The sequence below is a fragment of the Lithobates pipiens genome, unplaced genomic scaffold, assembly GCF_037356315.1.
Source record: "Lithobates pipiens isolate NorthernLeopardFrog02 unplaced genomic scaffold, aLitPip1_a1.2 Scaffold_16, whole genome shotgun sequence".
Lineage (NCBI taxonomy): Eukaryota > Metazoa > Chordata > Amphibia > Anura > Ranidae > Lithobates > Lithobates pipiens.
Window position 1 is genome coordinate 591,251,101 of NW_027507748.1, and position 22,197 is coordinate 591,273,297.

The 22,197-nt window shown below is 41.5% G+C and overlaps 1 protein-coding gene across 1 annotated transcript; it reads left to right on the forward strand.

Moving 5' to 3' along the window:
- The first annotated feature begins 15,624 nt into the window (after nucleotides 1–15,624).
- Nucleotides 15,625–21,796, forward strand: LOC143983819 (keratin, type II cytoskeletal cochleal-like). Its single transcript, XM_077483916.1, has 9 exons — nucleotides 15,625–16,120; nucleotides 16,734–16,942; nucleotides 18,332–18,392; nucleotides 18,481–18,576; nucleotides 18,670–18,834; nucleotides 19,202–19,327; nucleotides 19,737–19,957; nucleotides 20,885–20,913; nucleotides 21,414–21,796. Exons 1-9 carry the CDS (start codon nucleotides 15,701–15,703, stop codon nucleotides 21,581–21,583), a joined length of 1,497 nt encoding a protein of 498 aa, XP_077340042.1. The 5' UTR covers nucleotides 15,625–15,700; the 3' UTR covers nucleotides 21,584–21,796.
- The last annotated feature ends 401 nt before the right edge of the window (nucleotides 21,797–22,197 follow it).

Below are 22,197 nucleotides of genomic sequence, written 5' to 3' on the forward strand. Positions count from 1 at the left end.
CTTGGGTCACACATAATTTAGCAAAGTACAAAGAAGGGCAACAAAGATAATAAAGGGTCTGGAGGACATTAGTTATGAAGAAAGGTTGTGAGCACTGAACTTATTCTCTGTGCTGCTGACCCCACAATAGGGATAAAACTTTTTTGCAGAAGAGAGTTTAAAAAGACACGCGGGCACTCATTAAAATTAGAAGAAAAGAGGTTTAACCTTAAACTACATAGAGGGTTCTTTACCGTAAGAACAGGAAGGATGTGGAATTCCCTTCCACAGGCGGTGGTCTCAGCGGAGAGCATTGATAGTTTCAAAAAATGATTAGATAAGCACCTGAACGACCGCGACATACAGGGTTATACAATGTAATACTGACATATAATCACACACATAGGTTGGATTGATGGACTTGTGTCTTTTTTCAGCCTCACCTAATATGTAACTATGCAACTATGCATGGGCTCCTGACCATGTGACCACTGTAATAACCAAATACAGTGGTCACATGGTCAGAAAGTCAATTCTGCCCCCGGGTTTATAAACCCACATAAAGAAACACCTGGGCTGGGCAGGAAGGGGTTAATGTAACCATGTTGGCACCTTCTCTCTGACTTTTCTCCTTCGGGAGGACAATTTTTTCACCTCTCCTCAGAGCACTTTATATCCTGTTAGGAACAGAAATGATCACTCGCCAAAGAAAGTAGCTTGTTGTGATAGGCCCTTTGAAGGAGACAAACTTCAATCAATAGTGTAAAAGTATGATTTTATATTTTTAACTATAATGCCACTGAATATCTTCAATTTAAAATGGTGGTAAAGTTAGGTATATCACCTTAATGCATTCTATGAGAAGGCATTGGATGAGCAGGGATGAGAAACTGTGAGATCAGTTAGTAAAAGCAGCACACTGTACACACATTACACATAGTTAGGCACAGATTTATCCCCTTGATCACCCTAGATGTTAACCCTTTTACAACCAGTGTCATTATCCCAGTGACTAGTATTATCACTGATCACTGTATTAATGTCACTGGTGATGTCAGTGGTAGTTAGTCAATTCCCCTCAACGTCAGTTGATATCAGATTGTCTGCACCAATATCACAGTCCCATTATAAGTCGTTGATCACCGCCATTAGTAGTATATAAAAAAAACACACAATATACACTTATTGGTATTTTTTTAATCAAAAACATGTAGCAGAATACACTTTGGCCAAAATCTATTAGGAAAATTCAAATTGTTTTAAGTTTTTATTGCATATGTTTTATAGCAGAAAGTAAAAAAAATATTGATTTTGTTTTCAAAATGATAGTATTTTTTTTTATATCACAAAAAAAATAAAAAGCCCAGTGCTGATCAAATAACCCCCAAAGAAAGCTCTATTTGTGTGAAAAAAAAAACAACAATATAAATTTTGTTTGGGTACTGTTTAACATGGGTTTGCAATAGCCAGTTAAAGTAGCGCAGTGCTGAACAGTAAAGAATGGCCTGGTCAAGAAGGGGGTAAAATCTTCAGGAGCCTAAGAGGTTAATATCATGTGTTCTCATATAATGGTATATGGGATGGTGGTATGATGACCATCATGAATGAATTATCACAGTGTAATTTATAATTACATCCTGAAGTAAGTTAAAATCTCTCCAGTAAAGACAAATAGAAAAAAAATATGACACCAGCTATGACTCTTCCCTACTTTATCCAAAAACTGGAAAGAACTCTATTGTTATGTACCCAAATTATTAGGTACTAAACATAAGCTGCCGAGGGCGATGGGCAAGATTTGGTGTCACCCACTTGAGACATAAGCTTTGTACACACAATCAGATTTGGTGCAGACAAAAATGTGACGTTTGTCCGAAGGCATGTGCTTGGATTTTGTCTTGCATAGAAACGGCAAGGAATTGTCGGCCAACAAACACGAACGTACTGACGTACTACATGGTTTTTCAGCTCTTTAGCATCACCCTTTGGGCTCCTTCTGCTAATTTCGTGTTAGTAGAAGTTTAATGAGTGTTGATTCATGCTTTTCATTTTGCGCTTTTCATTAAGCGATTTTCAGTTTGCGATTTTCATTTTGCGCTTTTCATTAAGCATTTTCAGTTCGCACTTTTCATTCCGTGTTTTTCAGTTCATTTCTGAACGGCCGTTCTTCAACCAGACATGTTGCGGAATCGGAGGAGATAACATGTTATTGATTATTGGCCATTGGAGTTATTGCTTTGACCCAAGTGCAGTCCAGGAACAGGAGGAGGAGGATTTCTTGGACCAAAAATTGGTTGCTTTATTAATCATGACCAATTATGTCATATGCCTTTGCTGCGGAAGGTCCAGGAGAATAATCCGGATGATTTTCGGAATTATCTCCGGATGAGGGACCCCTGCTTTCACCAACTCTTGGCATTGTTGACCCTCTATATTAAGAAACAGGACACATGCATGAGGTTTTTATTTTATTTTTTGGTTCAATAATAATAATTTGATTTGTTATATTTTCTATATTTTTGGTTAAGTTCTAGTTAAGTTGGCAGATAACATGTCTCATTTTATTTGTTTTCTTTTTTTTTTTTACAGTTACAATTTAGTTCAGTTACATTTAAAAAAATACAATGTAAAATTGACAAGGGACACCAACTTAGTTGTATCTTTGATCTTAAAAACTACAGGCTAATAGTGTTGTGCTAACTTGCCCGTAAAAAAAAAAGCATAATAATATTATTCCTGATATAACTAGAAAAAAAAAGGCTTTGAAAATGTGTTTTCAATAACTCCATCAGTATCATCAGCAAAGCAGCTTCATTATTTTCCTATTAAAAAAGAAGAGAATGTGCGCTGCATTTCGAAATTTCATAATTTGCCACGTCAAAAATGTTAATTCTCCATTACGATCGCTGGTTTACAAGACCGACTGCTTTTGGCTCGTCCTTGCTTCCGAGCATGTTTGTTTGTACTTTGGACTTTTGTCTGTTGGACTTGTATACACACACTCTGAAAATCTGACAACAGACATTTGTCTGCGGAAAATTTAAAACCTGCCATCCAACATTTGTCAGCGGAAAATGTGCTCTCAATCTGCTTACCAGAATGAGAAGAAAACAGGCATATAATCATACCACAGTCCATGATCCATGCAGGGAAGCTATAGCTAGAGATTTGTTCCAGACCCACAGACTAATTCTGCTGCTTTGGAAGCCGCCCACTCATGTAGACTGGATAAAAGCAGAGATGCTCAGCCTGGAAAGATATATACAGTATCTCACAAAAGTGAGTACACCCCTTACATTTTTGTAAATATTTTATTATATGTTTCCATGTGACAACACTGAAGAAATTACACTTTGCTACAATGTAAAGTTGTGAGTGTACAACTTGTATAACAGTGTAAGTTTGCTGTCCCCTCAAAATAACTCACCACACAGCTATTAATGTATAAATTGCTGGCATCAAAAGTGTGTACACCCCTAAGTGAAAATGTCCAAATTGTGCCCAAAGTGTCAATATTTTGTGTGGCCAACATTATTTTCCTGCAATGCCTTGACCCTCTTGGGCAAAAAACTGCTGGCAACAAAAGTGAGTACAACCCTAAGTGAAAATGTCCAAATTGGGCCTAAAGTGTCAATATTTTGTGTGGCTGCCATTATTTTCCAGCACTGCCTTAACCCGCTTGGGCATGGAGTTCACGAGAGCTTCACAGGCTGCCAATGGAGTTCTCTTCCACTCCTCCATGACGACATCACAAAGCTGATGAATGTTAGAGACCTTGGGCTCCTCCACCTCTCATTGAGGATGCCCCATAGATGCTCAATAGGGATTAGGTCAGTGCTTGGCCAGTCCATCACCTTTTCCCCGTAGCTTCTTTAGTAAGTTAGTGGTAATCTTGGAGGTGTGTTTGGGATCGTTATCATGTTGGAATACTGCCCTGAGGCCCAGTCTGCTAAGGAGGGGGATCATGCTCTGCTTCAGTATGTCACAGTACATGTTGGCATTCATGGTTTCCTCAATGAACTGTAGCTTCCCAGTGTCGGCAGCACTCATGCAGACCCAAATCATGACACTCCCACCACCATGCTTGACTGTAGGCAAGACACATTTATCTTTGTACTCCTCACGTGGTTGCCTCTACACATGCTTGACACCATCTGAACCAAATAAGTTATTTTGGTCTCATCAAAATAAGGAACCTGTTTGTGGGCTTTCTTGTGCATCAAGGGGTTTCCTTCTGGGACGACAGCCACGCAGATCAATTTGATGCAGTGTGCGGTGTATGGTCTGAGCACTGACAGGCTAACCCTCCACCCCTTCAACCACTTCAGCAATGCTCATGGTTCTATTTCCCAAAGACAACCTCTGGATATGATGCTGAGCACGTGCACTCGACTTCTTTGGTTGACCATGGCGTGGCCTGTTCTGAGTGAAACCTGTCCTGTTGAACCATTGTTTGGTCTTGGCCACTGTGCTGAAGCTAAGTTTCAGGGTCTTGGCAATAATCTTATATCCTAGGCCATCTTTATGTAGAGAAACAATTCTTTTTTTCAGATCCTTAGAGAGTTCTTTGCCATGAGGTGCTATGTTGAACTTCCAGTGACCAGTATGAGAGATTGAGAGCGATAACACCAAATTTAACACACCTTCTCCCCATTCACACCTGAGATCTTGAAACACTAATTAGTCACATGACACAGGGGAGGGAAAATGGCTAATTGGGCCCAATTGGGGGAGGATGTACAAGTAAAATGAGAGGGTTTTCATGGCTAGATATACCGGGACCGAGCTCTCACGGATTAAGTGGTGGACAGGCTTGTTCTTTGACAGGGAATGCATGCCATACAATATTTATTTCTCTTTCAATTATGGGTTATTCTTTCCTTTGTGTAATATGCTTGATTTGTTGTGCACCTTACACCTACAGGTACACTGTATTTGTTTGGATGCTTAACAATTTATTGCTTTTTTTTTATAACCATTGATTATTCACATTGTATTATGCCATGGTTACTCTAGAAATTGTGCATTGTTGTCTTTGTTTCTCTTGCAATTGTTGATTACTAAACTCTTTCCTGATTTAAAGATAAGCTGACCTGCAACAGTAAAAATTTAGGGATACAGTGGAGTTGATTTACTAAAACAATACTGGAGTGTGCAAAATCCTGTGCAGCTCAGCTTCCAGGTTTAACCACTAGAGATCCGCGCTATAGCCAAATGACGGCTACAGCGTGGACCTCCTTTGCCGGGACTACGTCTATTGACATCGTCCCGTGCACGAGCGGGGGGGGGGCGCAGAGCGCTCTGTGATCGGCGAGTCTATGAGACTCGCCTGATCACGGATCCGAGCAAGGGGTTGATCCCGACCCCTTACCACGTGATCAGCTGTCAGCCGATGACAGCTGATCATGTGATACAACGGAGCCGGTAATCGGCTATTATTCCTCCTCGTGCTGTCAACGCGAGGAGAGAAAAAAAGAGCCAATCACCGGCGGTCGTGATCGGGACATCAGTCCCGATCATGGCCAGCTTACCAGTGCCCACCTGCCCCCCTCAGGAATAAATAAGTGCCCCCCATAAGTGCCACCCAGCAGTGCCCACAGTGCCACCCAGCAGTGCCCACAGTGCCACCCACAATCTGCCTCAACAACGGTGCTGCACCCCAGTGTCACATATCCGTGCCCATCAGTGTCATCTACCAGTGCTCATCAGTGCCGCCCATCAGTGCCCAGCAGTGCCACCTATCAGAGCCACCTATCAGTGCCACCTATCAGTGCCCATCAGTCCCATCTATCAGTGGTACCTATCAGTGCCCCTTAGTGCCACCCATCCATTCCACCCATCCGTGCCACCCATCCGTGCCATCTTATCTGTGCTCATCTTTGCCCATCAGTGCCGCCTTATCTGTGCCCATCAGTACTGCCTTATCTGTGCCTATCGGTGCCACCTTATCTGTGCCTATTAGTGTCGCCTTAACTATGCCTATCAGTGCCCACCAGTGCAGCCTATCAGTGCCCACCAGTGCAGCCTATCAGTGCCGCCTCATCAGCGCACTTCAATGAAGGAGAAAAATTGCCTGTTTGCTAAATTTTATAACAAACTATTAAACATGATTTTTAATTTTTTTTTATTTTGCATCTTTTTTTTGTTTGTTTAGCAAAAAATAAAACTCCCAGCTGTGATTAAATACCACTAAAAGAAAGCTCTATTTGTGGGAAAAAAATGATAAAAATTTCATTTGAGTACAGTGTTGTATGACTGCGCAATTGTCTTTCAAAGTGAATCAGTGCTGCTGAAAGCTAAAAATTGGTCTGGGCAGGAGGGGGGTTTAAGTGCCCAGTAAGCAAGTGGTTAATTAAACAAGCTGAAATAACAACTGTAGAATAGTCTACAGTGCCTTGAAAAAGTATTCATACCCCTTGAAATTTTTCAAATTGTGTCATGTTACAACCAAAAATGTAAATGTATTTTATTGGGATTTTATGTGCTAGACCAACACAAAGTGACACATAATTGTGAAGTAGAAAGAAAATAATAAATGGTTTTCAAGATTTTTTTACAAATAAATATGTAAAAAATGTGGCATGCATTTGTATTCAGCCCCCCACAAGTCAATACTTTGTAGAATCACATCTTTTTGGGTCTCTACCAGCTTTGCACATTTAGAGAGTAACATTTTTGCCCCTTTTTCTTTGCAAAATAGCTCAAGCTTTGTCACATTGGAGAGCATCTGTGAACAGCAATTTTCAAGTTTTGCCACAGATTCTCTGTTGGATTTAGGTCTGAATTTTAATTTGGCCATTCTAACACATACATATGCTTTGATCTAAACCATTCCATTGTAGCTCTGGCTGTATGTTTAGGGTTGTTGTCCTGCTGGAAGGTGAACCTCTGCCTCAGTCTCAAGTCTTTTGCAGACTCTAACAGGTTTTCTTTAAGCCCTTGTACACACAGTCGGACATTCCGATGGAAAATGTCCGATCGGACCGTGTTGTTGGATAATCCGACCGTGGGTGGGCTCCATCTGAGAATGTCCGACCAACAAAATTTGAGAGCTGGATATAAAATTTTCCGACAACATGACGATTGTAGAGAATTCTGATCAGACAAAGTGCCACGCATGCTCAGATCAAATTACGAGACCAAAGCTATTGGCTACTAGCCTGAACGTAGTCCCGTCATAACGAACAAATGTCATCGCGTTCCAAACAATCGGATTTTCTGACAACTTTGTCCGACCGTGTGTATGCAACATCAGTTTCAGACAAAATCTGTCGGATTTTGTGGTCGGTATGTCCGACCGTGTGTACAAGGGCTAAGATTTTTCTGTATTTGGCTACATCCATCTTACATCAACATCTGACACCACCATGTTTCACGGGGGGGATGATGTATTCAGGGTGATGTGCAGTGTTGGTTTTCCGCCACACATAGCGTTTTGCTTTTAGGCTACAAAGTTCAATTTTGCTCTCATCTGACCAGAGTACCTTCTTCCACATGTTTGCTGTTTCCACTACATGGCTTCTCACAAACTGCAAACTGGACTTCTTATGGCTTTCTTTCAACAATGGCTTTCTTCTTGCCACTCTTCCATAAAACCAGATTTGTGGAGTGTACGACTAATAGTTGTTCTGTGGAAAGATTATAGCACCTGAGCTGTGGATTTATGCAGCTACTCCAGAGTTATTATAGGCCTCTTGGCTGCTTCTCTAATTAATACTCTTCTTGCCCAGCCTGTCATTTTAAGTGGACGGCCATGTCTTCATAGGTTTGCAGTCCTGCCACACTCTTTCCATTTTGGGTTGATGGATTGAACAGTGCTCTGTGAAATATTCAAAGCCTGGTATATTTTTGTATAACCTAACCCTGCTTTAAACTTCCTCAATTTATCCCTGACCTGTCTTGTGTGTTCCATGGCCTTCATGATGTTGTTTGTTCACTAAGGTTCTCTAAACCTCTGAGGGCTTCACAGAACAGCTGTATTTATACAGAAATTAAATTACACACAGGTGGACTCTATTTACTAATTAGGTGACTTCTGAAGGCAATTGGTTCCACTAGATTTTAGTTATCAGAGTAAAGAGGGCTGAGTATACATGCATGCCACACTTTTTACATATTTATTTGTAAAAAAATTGGAAAGGGGGCGTGACCGGAAGTTTGCGGGAGCGGATGTGTTGTGCCTGGGCTCCGACACAACCGCCGCCTAATCCACCGCCATCGGAGTGATTCGTGCGGGGAGAGAGCCATTCGACTCTCCCCGGTGAGGACCGGATCCTCCCTGCACCATCCCGGGAGGTTTTCTGCCTTTTTCGCCGGCCGCTTGAGTCCTGTTCAGGCTCGTGGTCGGCCTCCTGCAATCAAAGCCCCACCGCCATCTTGGGGCCTACTGCTTCCCCGGGCCTCCGCACTAACCCCCTGAGCTCTGCGGGGCAGCTGGCGCCTCCGGACGGCCGACCGGGAGGCGGCCAACCTCCTGAGGAGATGCGGAGCACACACAGTTAGACCGGGCCGCACTGAGGCCTACTGTAGAGCCCCACACATCCACGGCCGGCCGCCATCTTTAGGCCTCAGGCCTGTGAGGCCTACTCTACTACCGGAGGGGCTGGAAGCCCCTGAAGGGGCGGAACATTCATAACATCGCACCCCACCCATAGTGCAGCCTGTCAGAAGGCCCTGAAGGATTTTTTTCCCTGCTGATTCCAACCCCCTGCCCGGATACCTCGGTCTCCAGCACAGTGCTCCTGCCCCCTAAACAGGTACTCTTCTGCTACAACCCCCCTCTGTCTCCCCTGTGCCCCTGGCCTCCCCCAACGTTCACCTGGGCTGATTGAATGAATGAATGAATGAATGAAATACTTGTATAGCGCACAATGCGAACTGAATTGCCTCTAGGTGATTGCTCTGCCCCCTCCCTCCCTATACTGCCCGTGCCTCTCTTACCCCCCCTCCCACCGCTGTGCCAGCCTGCTACTATCTGACTATCAGAAAATGTGAGAGTCTCCCTACTATGAAAACCACGTGATTCTGGGGCCTCACCCCCGCCTTCCCAAGACTCCTGTGAAACGTTCTGCAGCTTTACTACCCCCGGGAGTCGCATCCTCACCCATTCAGCCCAGCCGTGCACCCCATGGAGAAAATGGGAGACCAAAGAAATTCCTACGCTTCCGCACTTCTCCCCCAATCTTCATCCACCATGGACCGCTATTTACACAAACCCGTTCCCTCCTCTCAACCTGAGGGGGACCCTGCACCGGACCTTCACACTCGCCATGAGCAAGATTTGGGCACTCCGTATGCCCTCTCACCCACCCTAGACCAGGGTTCGCCTGCCTTGTTGACGGCAGATGTCCTAGTCGCTAAACTCCAATCCTTGCTCAAAGCTATCACCCACTCCATAACTCAAGAAGTTGGGAAACTTGCTAAGGAGCTGAGAGGGGAGATCGATCAACTAGGCGGTTGAACAGACACCCTGGAGACTAAATTTGATGAACTGGTTCAGTATGTCCAAGTTTTGGAGGAAGACAATGCCGCCGTTAAGCACTCTGTTTCCCAACTCCAAACACAACAAGAGGACCTCGAAAATCGTGAACGCAGACAAAACTTACGAATCAGAGGCATCCCTGAAACGGTAGAAGACAGAGACCTCCGCTCCTATCTTTTGAGCTTGTTTAATGTGGTGGCCCCTCAGATCCCAGATATTGATTGGCGTTTAGACAGGGCACACAGATCTCTGGCGCCCAAACCCCCAGCGGGAGCTAACCCAAGGGACGTGGTGGTTGGGTTCCATTACTTTGATAGCAAGGAAGCTCCTACACTCACTACTCATAACCAACCCAGGCTGGACTTTAAAGGAACCAAGATCCAAATATTTAATGATCTCTCGCCCATTACTCTAGCGAGACGAAGGAGCCTCCGTCAACTGCTGCTACATCTCCAAACCCACAAGATTCTGTACAGGTGGGGTTTTCCCTTTTGCCTCTCAGTGACCCGAGAAGGCACGCAATTCTCTCTTCGAGATCTACATGAAAGCGACGCCTTCCTGCGCAGCCTTGGCCTGCCTCCTCTTCCAGATGAGGAACCCACTCCGCTTCCCTCAACTCCTAGACTGTCTGCACTTCCAGCCCGGATTTGGACCCCAGTTCGACCAAAGCCTTCTAGATCCAACCTCACCCCTCAAAGGAGACCATCCTTCAGACCTCCAACTTGAGGGGAACCATATCGGAACACAGCTGAGTTTACCTACCCCGTCTGTTGGGGCTTTGTTGGACCTTCCATGGTGCAGGTTTTGGCCGTAATACCATGGTAGATTCCCCCTACCTATTCCCCGACGCCTCTTGCCCCCCCCCCCCCATACTAGGTGGTTTTCATGACCCCCGCTTTGGCCCTAGGCTCAGACCTGGGCTTCCTGGAGGTTATTTTTCTCCAGGTTTCTCTTCGGATGTCATCTACATTTTTTTTTTGTTGTTGTTGTCCATGCAGTCCCTCTATGGACTGATCTTTTTTCCTTTTTGTTTTTTATCTACAGCTCTTTTTGATTGATTCACATATTACTGAGACTTTACTCAACTTTGCATTTTGTCTTTTATGGAAGTTTATTTTGTTTTGGCCTTGGTCTCCTTTTTTTTGTGATGACCAATAGCCGCTATTTTTTGATAATTGTCGCTGTCTATATTGCAATTATACTAATGATTTACAGAGTGTCAGGTTTTCTTTTTTCTTATTTTGTTTTTTTCTTCTTGCTTCTTACCCCCTACAACATGGGATCCTATACCCACTGAATGTTCTGTAATTCCTCATATGCTCTGTCATCAGTTTAATTTGTTATGTCGCTGAAATTTTTTACGAGTAATGTGAAAGGTTTAAACTCTGTTCGGAGGAGGTGGTTGGCTCTGAAAGAGTTTAAAGCTTCTAGAGCTGACGTGATACTGATCCAGGAGACACACTTCCATCCTGGGGGCTCCCTTAAATTTGCCAGCAAAACTTTTCCGACCTCCTTTTTGGCTTTGGATCCGTCTGGTAAGGCAGGTGTGGCGGTCCTGATCAGTCGCTCCTGTCCATTGCAAGTTAAGTCTTCATACCTGGACCCCCAGGGCAGATTTATTATTCTGGATTGTACATTTCAGTCTCAATCTCTCATGATCCTTAACATATACACTCCCAATTCTGGTCAGGTTCGCTTCCTTACTGCTGTTTTTGACATGTTAGATAATTTTGCACATCCTTTTATAGTGATTGGTGGAGATTTTAATATGATCATGTCCCCCGGTAAAGATAAGCATGTCTTGTTCCCTTCCAAAACCCCCTCCAATCCGGACTCCCTCTCCAAATCGTTCTGCAGGCTCATCAGAGCCCGACGTCTCTTAGACATATGGAGAATTAAACACCCCACTCAGAAACAGTACACCTTCTACTCCCACCCTCATAAACTTTTCTCTAGATTAGACCATTTCTTCATCTCCATGCCCCTCTTAACATCTGCGGTTTCCTCGGAAATTAATCCCGTCCCCTGGTCGGATCACTCCTCCGTGCATTTGGAACTCTCCCTATCCTCAGTCTCCCCCAGAACCTGTCACTGGCATCTCAATGAGACTCTTCTGCGTAACCCTGAGACTAAAGCTCGACTGTCCGAATGCCTCACTGAATATTTTAAGCTTAACGTTGGCACTGTCTCTGGGCCCTCCACCCTGTGGGAGGCACATAAAACTGTGTTCAGAGGGCATTGTATCACTACGAGCTCCCGACTTAAAAGAGATGCCACGCATCAGGGAGCTTCGGCTCTTCTCAGGCTTTGCAAAGCCGAGGACCGTTTGCTCTCTTCTCCCACGGTGTCTGGGCTCAGGAATGTTGTCTACCTACGCAACCACCTTAGATCACTTGATATGCAGAAAATAGATAAATCCCTCTTATGGTCCAAACAGAAATTTTACGAGTATTCTAACAAACCCCACAGGATGCTGGTAAGCAAACTCAAACCTCGGCCCTTCCAAGCTTATCCAGCCTCCCTTAAACAGCCTGATGGTACCCCCTCTTATTGCCCTCTCACGATGTCCAAAATATTTGGCCAATTCCACCATAAATTGTACAACTGCCTGCTCACTGATGACCATTACACCTTTACCCAGGAGAAATTTAATTCCTTCATGGAATCATTACCCCTTCCCAAACTCTCTCCTGATCATCTTCCATCCCTGAACTCCGCAATCTCCCCTGAGGAATTGGCAAAGGTGGTGGAGAATCTTCCCACTCAAAAAGCCCCTGGCCCTGATGGTTTACCATATTCCTACTACAAAACCTTTCTCCCGATTCTAGGCCCACACTTACTCTCCCTATTCTCCTCCCTACTGACCCCCAGTTTCTCCATGCCCACGTCTCTGTAATTCCGAAACCAGGTAAAGACCCCTCTCTCCCGGATAACTATAGGCCCATTGTGCTGCTAAATTCCGACTACAAAATCTTCACCAAGATCTTGGCGAATAGGTTATCCCATTTAATACCACAGCTCATCCACAAGGACCAAGTGGGTTTCGTATTGGCAAGACATGCAGGTGATAATACCAGACGCACCATAGATTTGAAAGATTTACTAAACAAAACTAACCGCCCAGCCTTAATATTGAGCCTTGACACTCAAAAAGCATTCGATAGACTCAGCTGGCCATTTATGTTTGCTACGCTCTCTAACTTTGGCATTGAAGGTCCTTTTATTGATGCCTTACGTGCCCTCTATTCCAGACCCTCTTCGCAGGTCCAGCTATCCTCCTATCTATCACCCTCCTTCTCTTTGAGTAATGGCACTAGACAGGGCTGTCCGTTGTCCCCCTTACTCTTTATTCTTTGTCTGGAACCTTTGGCAGCTGCTATTTGTAATCACCCTGATATCCGAGGGGTGACATTACGCCAAACAGAATATAAATTGTCTCTATATGCTGACGATATTCTGCTGACCTTGACCAGGCCTCACACCTCCCTTCCCAATTTACGTGCCTTACTGCAGCAATTTAGCTCCCTCTCTGGATATAAGATCAACACCAACAAGACAGAGGCTTTACCTATTTTTATTCCCCCCTCAGATCTCGTTATTTTGCAGCGTAACTACACTTACCATTGGTATACAGACTCCCTTAAATACCTAGGGGTTAACCTAACGTCCTCCTACTCTAGTCTTTATCAAGCTAATTTCCCTCCACTCTTCCGGGACATTGACCGACTCTTGCAACAATGGGACCCTTATCCCATTTCTCTCCTGGGTCGAATCAATGTCTTGAAGATGTCTGTCATGCCAAGACTCCTTTATTTGTTTGAAACCTTGCCAATCCCCGTCCCCATGTCCCAACTTAAAGCGACCCAGAGGTCCTTTCTTAATTTTATCTGGCACTATAAAGCCCATAGGATAACTAGCTCGGTTGTGCTCGCTCCCAGAGCCGGAGGTGGATTGGGGGTCCCTGACCTCCTTAAATGCTATTTTGCTACACATCTGAAACCGATCATCGTCTGGTCACACAGGGTGTCATCCAGTGTGTGCTCTGACATTGAAATGAGTATTACAACCCCGGTCCACCCCTGCTCGATGGTCTGGGCAGAACTGGAGACTTCCATACATCAGCTAAGAAATCTTTGCCTACGTCCCATGCTCTTTACTCTTTCCATATGGAAGAAATGTTCCCAGCGTTTCTCCCTGGCCTCCCCATGTCCACCATTATTAAATGTAATGTTTAACCCTGACATTTCAGACAGCCTATCTTACTCTCGTATGCTCCCCTGGACGCATGCTGGAATTTTCCAACTCCGTCATTTGGTACACCCACTTACTCATTCACTTCAATCTTTTGCAGACATTCAATGGAAATTTCAGGTTCCCAAAGGTCTATTCTACTCCTATCTCCAAATTAGACACTATCTCAGCTCCAAAAACCCCACCCTTACCCTGAACAAACCTACCCCCTTTGAGCTTCTATGTTCCCAAGGCCCATACCAAACCCATCTCATCTCCGAAATTTACAAATACCTGCATATCACTCCCTCTCTCCCTGACACAAGTCACCTCTATATGCATAAGTGGTCCCGGTTTATTAATCGGACCATTACTACTTCCCAGTGGCAGAAAATTTGGGAGGTAGCCTCTAAATCATCTCGATGTGTAGAACAAAGGGAGACAATCTATAAGATTCTCATGTTTTGGTATAGGATCCCAGAGATCCTACATAAATATGATCCTGGGGTCTCCCCACTATGCTGGAGATGCTGGCTCTCTTTTTCACATTTTCTGGGAATGTTCTGTCATCCAACCTTTTTGGTCCTCTATCCATGCATACCTGCAAAACCTTTTCGACACCTCCCTCCCTTTAACCCCAATCCATTTTCTGCTAGGCTTGCCCTTTCCTGATCTATCCACAATGCCCAGAAACTAATAGGTTTTATTCTATTGGCGGCAAAGCGAGCCATACCACTGAGATGGCTATCGCAATCTCCGCCCACGCTCCCACAGGTATTACAAACTCTGGAACAGATTCGTAGAATGGAGCACCTTACCGCTACTATTCACGACACACTTCCTAGGTTCTTCCGAGTTTGGGACTTGTGGGGCCATTCACAGCTTAACCCAGGACTTCCTACAGCCCCCCTCTGGTAATGCTCACCCCCTTGAACAGATGTGTGGTGGGGTATTTCCCCTGTCCCCTACCTATAGCCCGCTCAGGAATCCTTTGGTATTCTCCCTCACCCCTCCACCTATGTGAGTTTCACCCCGAGGCTGCCTCAGTCTGGTATAGGCTCCTCGGGGAATGAGCGTATCCCAGATCCAATGGATGGCTATGCTTCTTATGTGGGTTGTCCATACATCTGACCTACCCACACACTGGATCCTTCCCCACCCCCCTCCTGCCGCTCCATGACTCTTCTAAACGTTTTGGGTGAATTAGTACAATGGGTGCGCTTGTGACCTGATATTGCCTGACTACGGCATTTTTGTTGCTTTTTCTTTTTCTTATTCTTCTTATTTTGTCTGTAACATTATTGACACTGACAATTATTTGATGTTATGCTTCCTTTTGTATTTTTTGAAATCTTTCAATAAAAAATACAATTTTAAAAAAAAATATTGGAAAACCATTTATCATTTTCCTTCCACTTCACAATTATGTGCCACTTTGTGTTGGTCTATCACATAAAATCCCAATAAAATACAATTACGTTTTTGGTTGTAACATGAAAAAAAAATTGGAAAATGTCAAGGGGTGTGAATACTTTTTCAAGGCACCCTAAGTGTGGAAGACTTTTGTAGGTAGAAAAAGCAAAAATAACTAACATGAATATAATGGAAAACCTTGAAATTCAATATCTTGATTTTTTTGCTTTAAATATTGGCCCATTCCAAGCAGAACCAGCTCGTAAGGCATATACAAGGCATGGTAATTGTTTCTTGTTATAGCATCAGCTCATATTGCTTATACTAATATAACATTGTTTTATTATATTATTAGCCACTAGTAAAAGTGTCACAGCTTTGAAAATATAGGTGGGTTACTGTTTTATTTTCTGTGACAAACAAATGAACTATTATTATCAAGCTGAAATCATAGGAAGTCATAAAAATGTCAATATTACTAACTACACCCAGCTTAGTATAAAAAGAGCCTAGCTAGTGTCAGAGCATTGAACATTGCTCTTGAGAGTAGACAACACCTTTGATTCTCTGTGTATCAATTCTAAGAAGAAATCCATCATGTCTCACCGCTCCATCCTGGCCTCATCTGGACACAAGCACTTCAGTTCTGGTTCTGTTTCTTTACCCAAACATTCCAGCTCACACTTATCACACTCTTCTAAAAATGTTCACCAGACCCAGCATTGTTTCAGCAGCAAGAGTGACCATTCTGCTGGGTCAAAGGGACCTAAGATTTCAATGGGAAGTTTCCATGTAGGAAAAAGTGGACATGGACATGGATCTGGATTTGGTATTGTTGGACATGGTCATGGATTTAAAGGAATGTCCGGTTCTGGGGGGATCACATCAGTAACTGTAAACCAGGGTCTTCTGGCTCCTCTCAATCTGGAAATTGACCCAAACATCCAAAGAGTTAGAACAGAAGAAAAGAACCAAATTAAGGGCCTGAATAATAAATTTGCCTCCTTCATTGACAAGGTGAGAATTGTCAAATTAATTTATAATGAAAGGAAAAGGTGTATGTACATATGATTAAATGTTCAAGAGGATTTCTATGAACGTATTATGCCCTTAATATACAGTAGGTAATATTAATGCAATAGGGCTGATTTACAAAAGAGGTAGAGAATCTTAATTCAAAAGTTGTGTGAATATAAAACTCAATTATTCAAACATGTGAAAAGCACCTGTGTATTCATAATTAACAGAAATTAGCTTTTCACATTATTGAATAATTGAAATAAGTATTTACACACATTTTTGAGCGAATATTTTTAACAATTTTTTTTAACTATTTTTAATCAGACTCATTATCTTTCAACTAAAGTATGGAAACATACGTTTTTCAGCATCCTAAATTAAGCAATTTCCATGTGAGTGATATGCCGTTCATTCTAGTAAACTGGGTTATTAATGCAAAAAATAGATGGACATACTCTGTACTAAATTACACTGTCTGGGTCAACGAAGAGAGTCTTGTAAAATGCTTTTGCCAATCAAATCTGGCTTAGGTTCCTGCTAAAACATGTATATTACCGTATGTTACACTATTGCTATACCCATACGCAATCATTTTATACTCCCAACATAGGTAAGATTTTTGGAACAGCAGAACAAGATGCTGGAGACCAAATGGTCTATTCTACAAGAGCAGAAGACAGCAAGATGTCATATTGAACCTCTGTTTGAGGCTTTTATTAGCAACCTGAGGAGACAGCTGGAGAATCTAGAATGTGAGAGAGCTCGCCTGGATGCAGAGAGGAACAGCATGGAGGGCACTGTAGAAGAACTAAGGAGAAGGTACCAATACAATTACACATTAATGCATAAATGTATGGAGTGCCCTGCATCTAATGGTAAAGTTTTACCCTTTCCATGTTTTGGGTCAGGCTCAGACTGGCAATATGGAATTTCTAGTATTAGTCCTTAAATCCTAGCATCTAGTTCTTAAAGTAGAAATAAGCTCACAATTAAACTGCTTCTCAAAATAAAGCTCAAGATAGAAATGTTCTTTATATTCTTAAATCCTTATTTAAAAATCCTTAAATCAAACAAATACAGTATATGCTACATTTAGGGCATGTCTCTGGTGGTAACTGTCACAGTTGCCAGTGTGCTTATGTCAGCTTTAAATAGAACTTTCACTCAAATGGTGGATGTTATAGCTGTGTAGCACCATGGCAACTGCAGGTCTAAATAAAGATTGCTTTTTTATTTCTTTTCCCTTTTATTTGTTGATATATGTATGTAATGTAACAATATGGTAAAACTCACAGTGAACATATACATTTTAGGTGAGCTTTATTCCTTTTTCAATGCTACGCATGCAGGGGGGAAAAATAGTTTGCAGAAATCATTTGCACAATATTACAATAATTAAATCTTGTTGAAGTGGGCACAAATGATTACAATAATGACTTTTTCATATTTGCCACCTTTACAAATTCACATGACATTGTATTCACTTACATTATTAATTCATACAAGCATCATCCCAATCATCAAACATTATTGACATCCAACATCATTGTTGTGAGTATGTTGGAAGTGAAACATTTTTTTAAATTACATTTTTATTTACATTTGTTTCTTCATGGAGGGGGGTCTGGATTTATTAAGTAGAGACCAGATCCAAACTCTCATGCAGCTATGCAGCAGCAGATCATTTGTAGTGATCTATTGCTGTCTGCAACAGCTCTGCCTGGGCCTACATAATAAGAGTAAGTACAGTGATGTGACTTGTGACGACATTACACTTCCGATGTAAATACTCAACAAAACCATAGTGATTACATTCGCTTCTGCGGTGCGCTCCTATAGGATAAACTGTAGAAGCATCGAAAGCCCAGGAGATGATCATTTCAGCTCCAGGGCTTAGGACTAAATGCTGATCACTATGACAGCCTAAAGTTTCAGCCCAAACCTCCGCTGGGACGCACAGGAACTACTGATTCCCAAAGACATTTTAAAACAGCACTGGGACAAATAGTCACTCTACTCACACCATTTTAAATTGGCACTGGAGACCCAAGTGGTTTAGAATGTTAAAAAAAAAAAACTGAACATGGATTCAAGGCATAAAGATTAGCAATACAAATATTACAAAAAATGTAAAAAAAAAAGTTAATAATTTACAGATTGATAGTATGTAATGGACATATGAGAAAATAAAAACTTGTCTTTTTACAGATATGAAGATGAAGTCAACAGAAGAACAGGTGCCGAGAATGAATTTGTTTCTCTGAAGAGGGTAAACATTTTAAAATTAGTCACAACTTTCTGTATTGTCTGTTAAAGCAACACTAATAACACAAATAACTCTGTATTTCTAACTTTAGGATGTTGATGCTGCTTTCATGAACAAAGCTGAACTTCAGGCCAAGGCCGACTCCCTGAGCGATGAGATCAGCTTCCTTAGGACTCTGTATGATGCGGTAAAAAAACGCTCCTTTTGGGTCATAAGTACATTCCTTAATTCATTTTTAAAGCTGTACTGAAGTTGCTGTACATCTTTTCTAAATTTTCAGGAAATCAATCAACTCCAAGCTCAGATTTCTGACACTTCAGTTCTTGTGTCCATGGACAACAGCCGAGACCTAGACATCAATGGTATCATCGCCGATGTCAGAGCTCAATATGAAGAGATTGCTAACAGAAGCAGAGCAGAGGCTGAAGCCATGTACCAATCCAGGGTGAGTGTGTTATAATTGGAGCTACAAGGCAACAGGTATCATCATGCATTTTAATTCAAAATAGATATAAGCAGCTATGAGTAGCTGAATAGTTTGAATAAGTGATTGAGAGGAAAACAGTATACAGTATGTTCGATCATCTCAGCTGATATTCTGCCATGGTTTATTTTTAAAACAATAAACCTCTGTGTTAATATTTCTGGTGATATCTTCTACGTATGTTAATTCAATTTAAAATAGTAGTTTTATATTTTGATATAATAAAAAAAAATGCAGTTTGCTATGAGCCTTCAAATAAAATGGTGCAAAAACATTTGGTGTCCACAAATAATATTCATCATTTATTTTAATTTTTTCTTATCTATAGTTTGAAGACCTGCGAATGGCAGCTGGAAGAAATGGAAACAATCTGCAGAACAGCAAAAATGAGATTGCGGAACTCAATCGAACAATTCAGAAGCTTAAAAGTGAAATTGAATGTGCCAAATCCCAGGTATAAATCCAGAGTCTTTTTTTATAATTTTATGGCCAACTTTACAATATTGTTAGCACCTCTGATTTAGGGTTTTTAACAGTTTCATGGTGCTTGTTTAGATGAATGTTTAATGTTATATTTTTCCAGATTTAGACTGACCGGACATGTCTTTTGCTTTCCATTTTTACATTTTTATATTGAATATATAAAAAAGTAAAACTTCTTTGTAATATGTAATTTATTGTTTTTTGTTGATACAAATAGAACATTCTCAGCACTTGTTGATATAAATATAACATTTTCAGCACTTGTTTCATTGAGATCCTTTTTTTCATGTATATTTTGTCAAGTTTATTGAACTCAAATAAAACAAAGCAGGCAATACTCAAGTTACCAGAATAAAAAAATAATTCATGTTAATTTCTAGCGTGCTGCACTTGAAACTGCCATCAGAGAAGCTGAGGAAAGTGGTGAAGCTGCTGTCAGGGATGCAAAGCAAAAATTGTCTGAATTGGAGGCTGCCCTACAGAATGCCAAACAGGACATGGCTCGCCAACTAAGAGAATACCAGGAACTGATGAATGTTAAATTGGCTCTGGATATTGAGATTGCCACATATAAGAAAATGCTGGAAGGAGAAGAGCACAGGTATATATTTCACATCTCACTCAAGGAACGTGCTAATTGGAAGATAAAAACAGAGATTACTTCATCAGTCTTCTGCTGCTCTTTTAATATCCATTGCCAGGCTTGGTGTAGGGAGGTGGCCTAGCTGTGTTATTTAGCTGCATCAGAGAAAAGTCAGGTCACCAGGATGACTGTGCTGTGTGGCAAAGCCAGAGTGTAAATTTCAGTATGGACATCAAGAGTATTATTAGACTGGGGGTCTGCAAAAGTTGTAGATTCCTACAGACAGAAATATTTTTGCTAATCTTTTACAATTGGGCAGCAATATTCAAATGGACGGGTACTGTATGTAAGGGTCAAAACCGAAGAGTCTGAATTTCCTTTATATGTAAGAAATACATTTTCGTTATCTATGTCCCCAGATAGCAACTATAAAAAGTTGTGGCAGTTTTAATTTGGAAATCTGTTAACTTGCTGAACATTTTCAGTGGCAAGTTGTATACTTGCAGAGCACTTAAAATACAAGTTCTAGTCAAATTTGCATTGCAAGTCTATATTAAGAGAAACGTTGCATTGGAGAGTCTACAGCAAGAGCTCTGCGAGTCTACATTGTGAAAATTCAGCCACAGTGACCCCTGTGGTGGGAGGACTATTTCACAACATAACTGAACCAGAACTTGCAGCAGACTTGCAGAATGTTTGCAAAGAAAGTTGATCTGGAGTCATGCAATGCAGACTTGCTGCAATTGTGCAACAAACTTGTGAAGCCTGGCTTCAAATCTAGCTATTTTATAAGTAATTTTCAAACTTGCAGTACAATCGCTTGTTATCTGGGTTTCTGCCTGATAGTCTTCATTTGTTATTTACCAGTTAATATTCATAGGTGTAAGAAAAAATCTTACAAAATGGAATTCATGCTAAAATCTTGTTAATTTTTCTCTTTTTCAGGATAGGTGCAGAGGGACATGTAAACATTTGTAAGTAAAACAATTTGTTCCATATATAATAAAAAAACTATGTGTAAATTCATATACAGTATTAATGTGAATTGTATGCCTCCCACATTTAGTGTAGAAATATTTTGAATATAGTTTATTTACTAATGAATAATTTATCATTTCTATTAATTATTTCTACCACAGACACTATACTCTAAACTATTATATGTTACTGTTTTTGGGATTAATAACACTGTGCACAGATCATGTTGTGCAGTTTCTAATTTCAGCCAACCACAGTCTATCTGGAACTAACTACACCTATTTTTATATTCTAAAATATAGAGACAAGAGGACTAGGGAGGGTGGGTTAATGAATCTTCAATTAAAGTGTACTTGCCCTTGAAGAAAATTTTAGTAGACTTGCTGAATTAATAATAGCGCATTGTCTTCTGAATTACATTGCCCAAACATGTATTTACATATTGCCTGGAATGAGAAAGCTTACCATATTGACATAACCTATCCATTTGTTACAGCTGTCCTGCACTCCAGCACTGGAGGACAACACCATTCTTCAGGAAAGTCCCATGAATCTAGTGGCCACCACCATCAACACCAACACCACCATCATCATAAGGGAGGGTTCAGCTCCAGAAGCCATGTCCCCATAAGCAAGCATCACTCCAGCCATGGACATCACTGCTAAAGTGAAGACCTATATACAGAGATGTGATGAAGCTGCTCAATCGATGCATGGCATAAAAGCCTACATAGAAATGTAGAAATCTCCTTTTCATATTATGTCTATATATGAATTAGGGGTGCTGGCTTGCTTATTAGTGTAGTCTAAATATAATGTTTGCTGTATATATTTATGACATTGTATGCTGTAAAATGCTTCAATAAACAGTAATCCATGTTCTGGCATCTGTTGTTATTATAAATACTGACACTAGCTGAAATTAAATTTCCCACAGAACATTTCCAGTAGTTTTGATTTACAATTCTAATTTTGAGCACTGGGAGTATAAAAATGGATGAAGAGACAAGCTCAGCTCATTCCCCCTTTATATCACCCTAATTTATACAGAAAACATATATTATGCATGTCTGCTAAGCATATTTTACCATTGCCAGTAGTTCTTGTCCCAGTAAAGTCTACTGTATAATGTCCCACTGACACACTTTAGTGCATGCCCTGGCAGATGCAGATTAACCTACCATCCGGACCAAAATGGGGCTAATGATCACTTATACTGATCACCATTGTAAAAAGGATCATTTTACATTGGCCATCAATAGTTTGCAGGTATAATTATT

Bases quoted from the DNA above. Each gene is read 5' to 3' on its own strand.
- LOC143983819 (XM_077483916.1), top strand. From the start codon at position 15,701: ATGTCTCACCGCTCCATCCTGGCCTCATCTGGACACAAGCACTTCAGT. The intron at 16,943-18,331 runs GTACCAATACAA...GTCTTTTTACAG, and splicing joins GTAGAAGAACTAAGGAGAAG to ATATGAAGATGAAGTCAACA. The intron at 19,958-20,884 runs GTATATATTTCA...TCTCTTTTTCAG, and splicing joins CTGGAAGGAGAAGAGCACAG to GATAGGTGCAGAGGGACATG.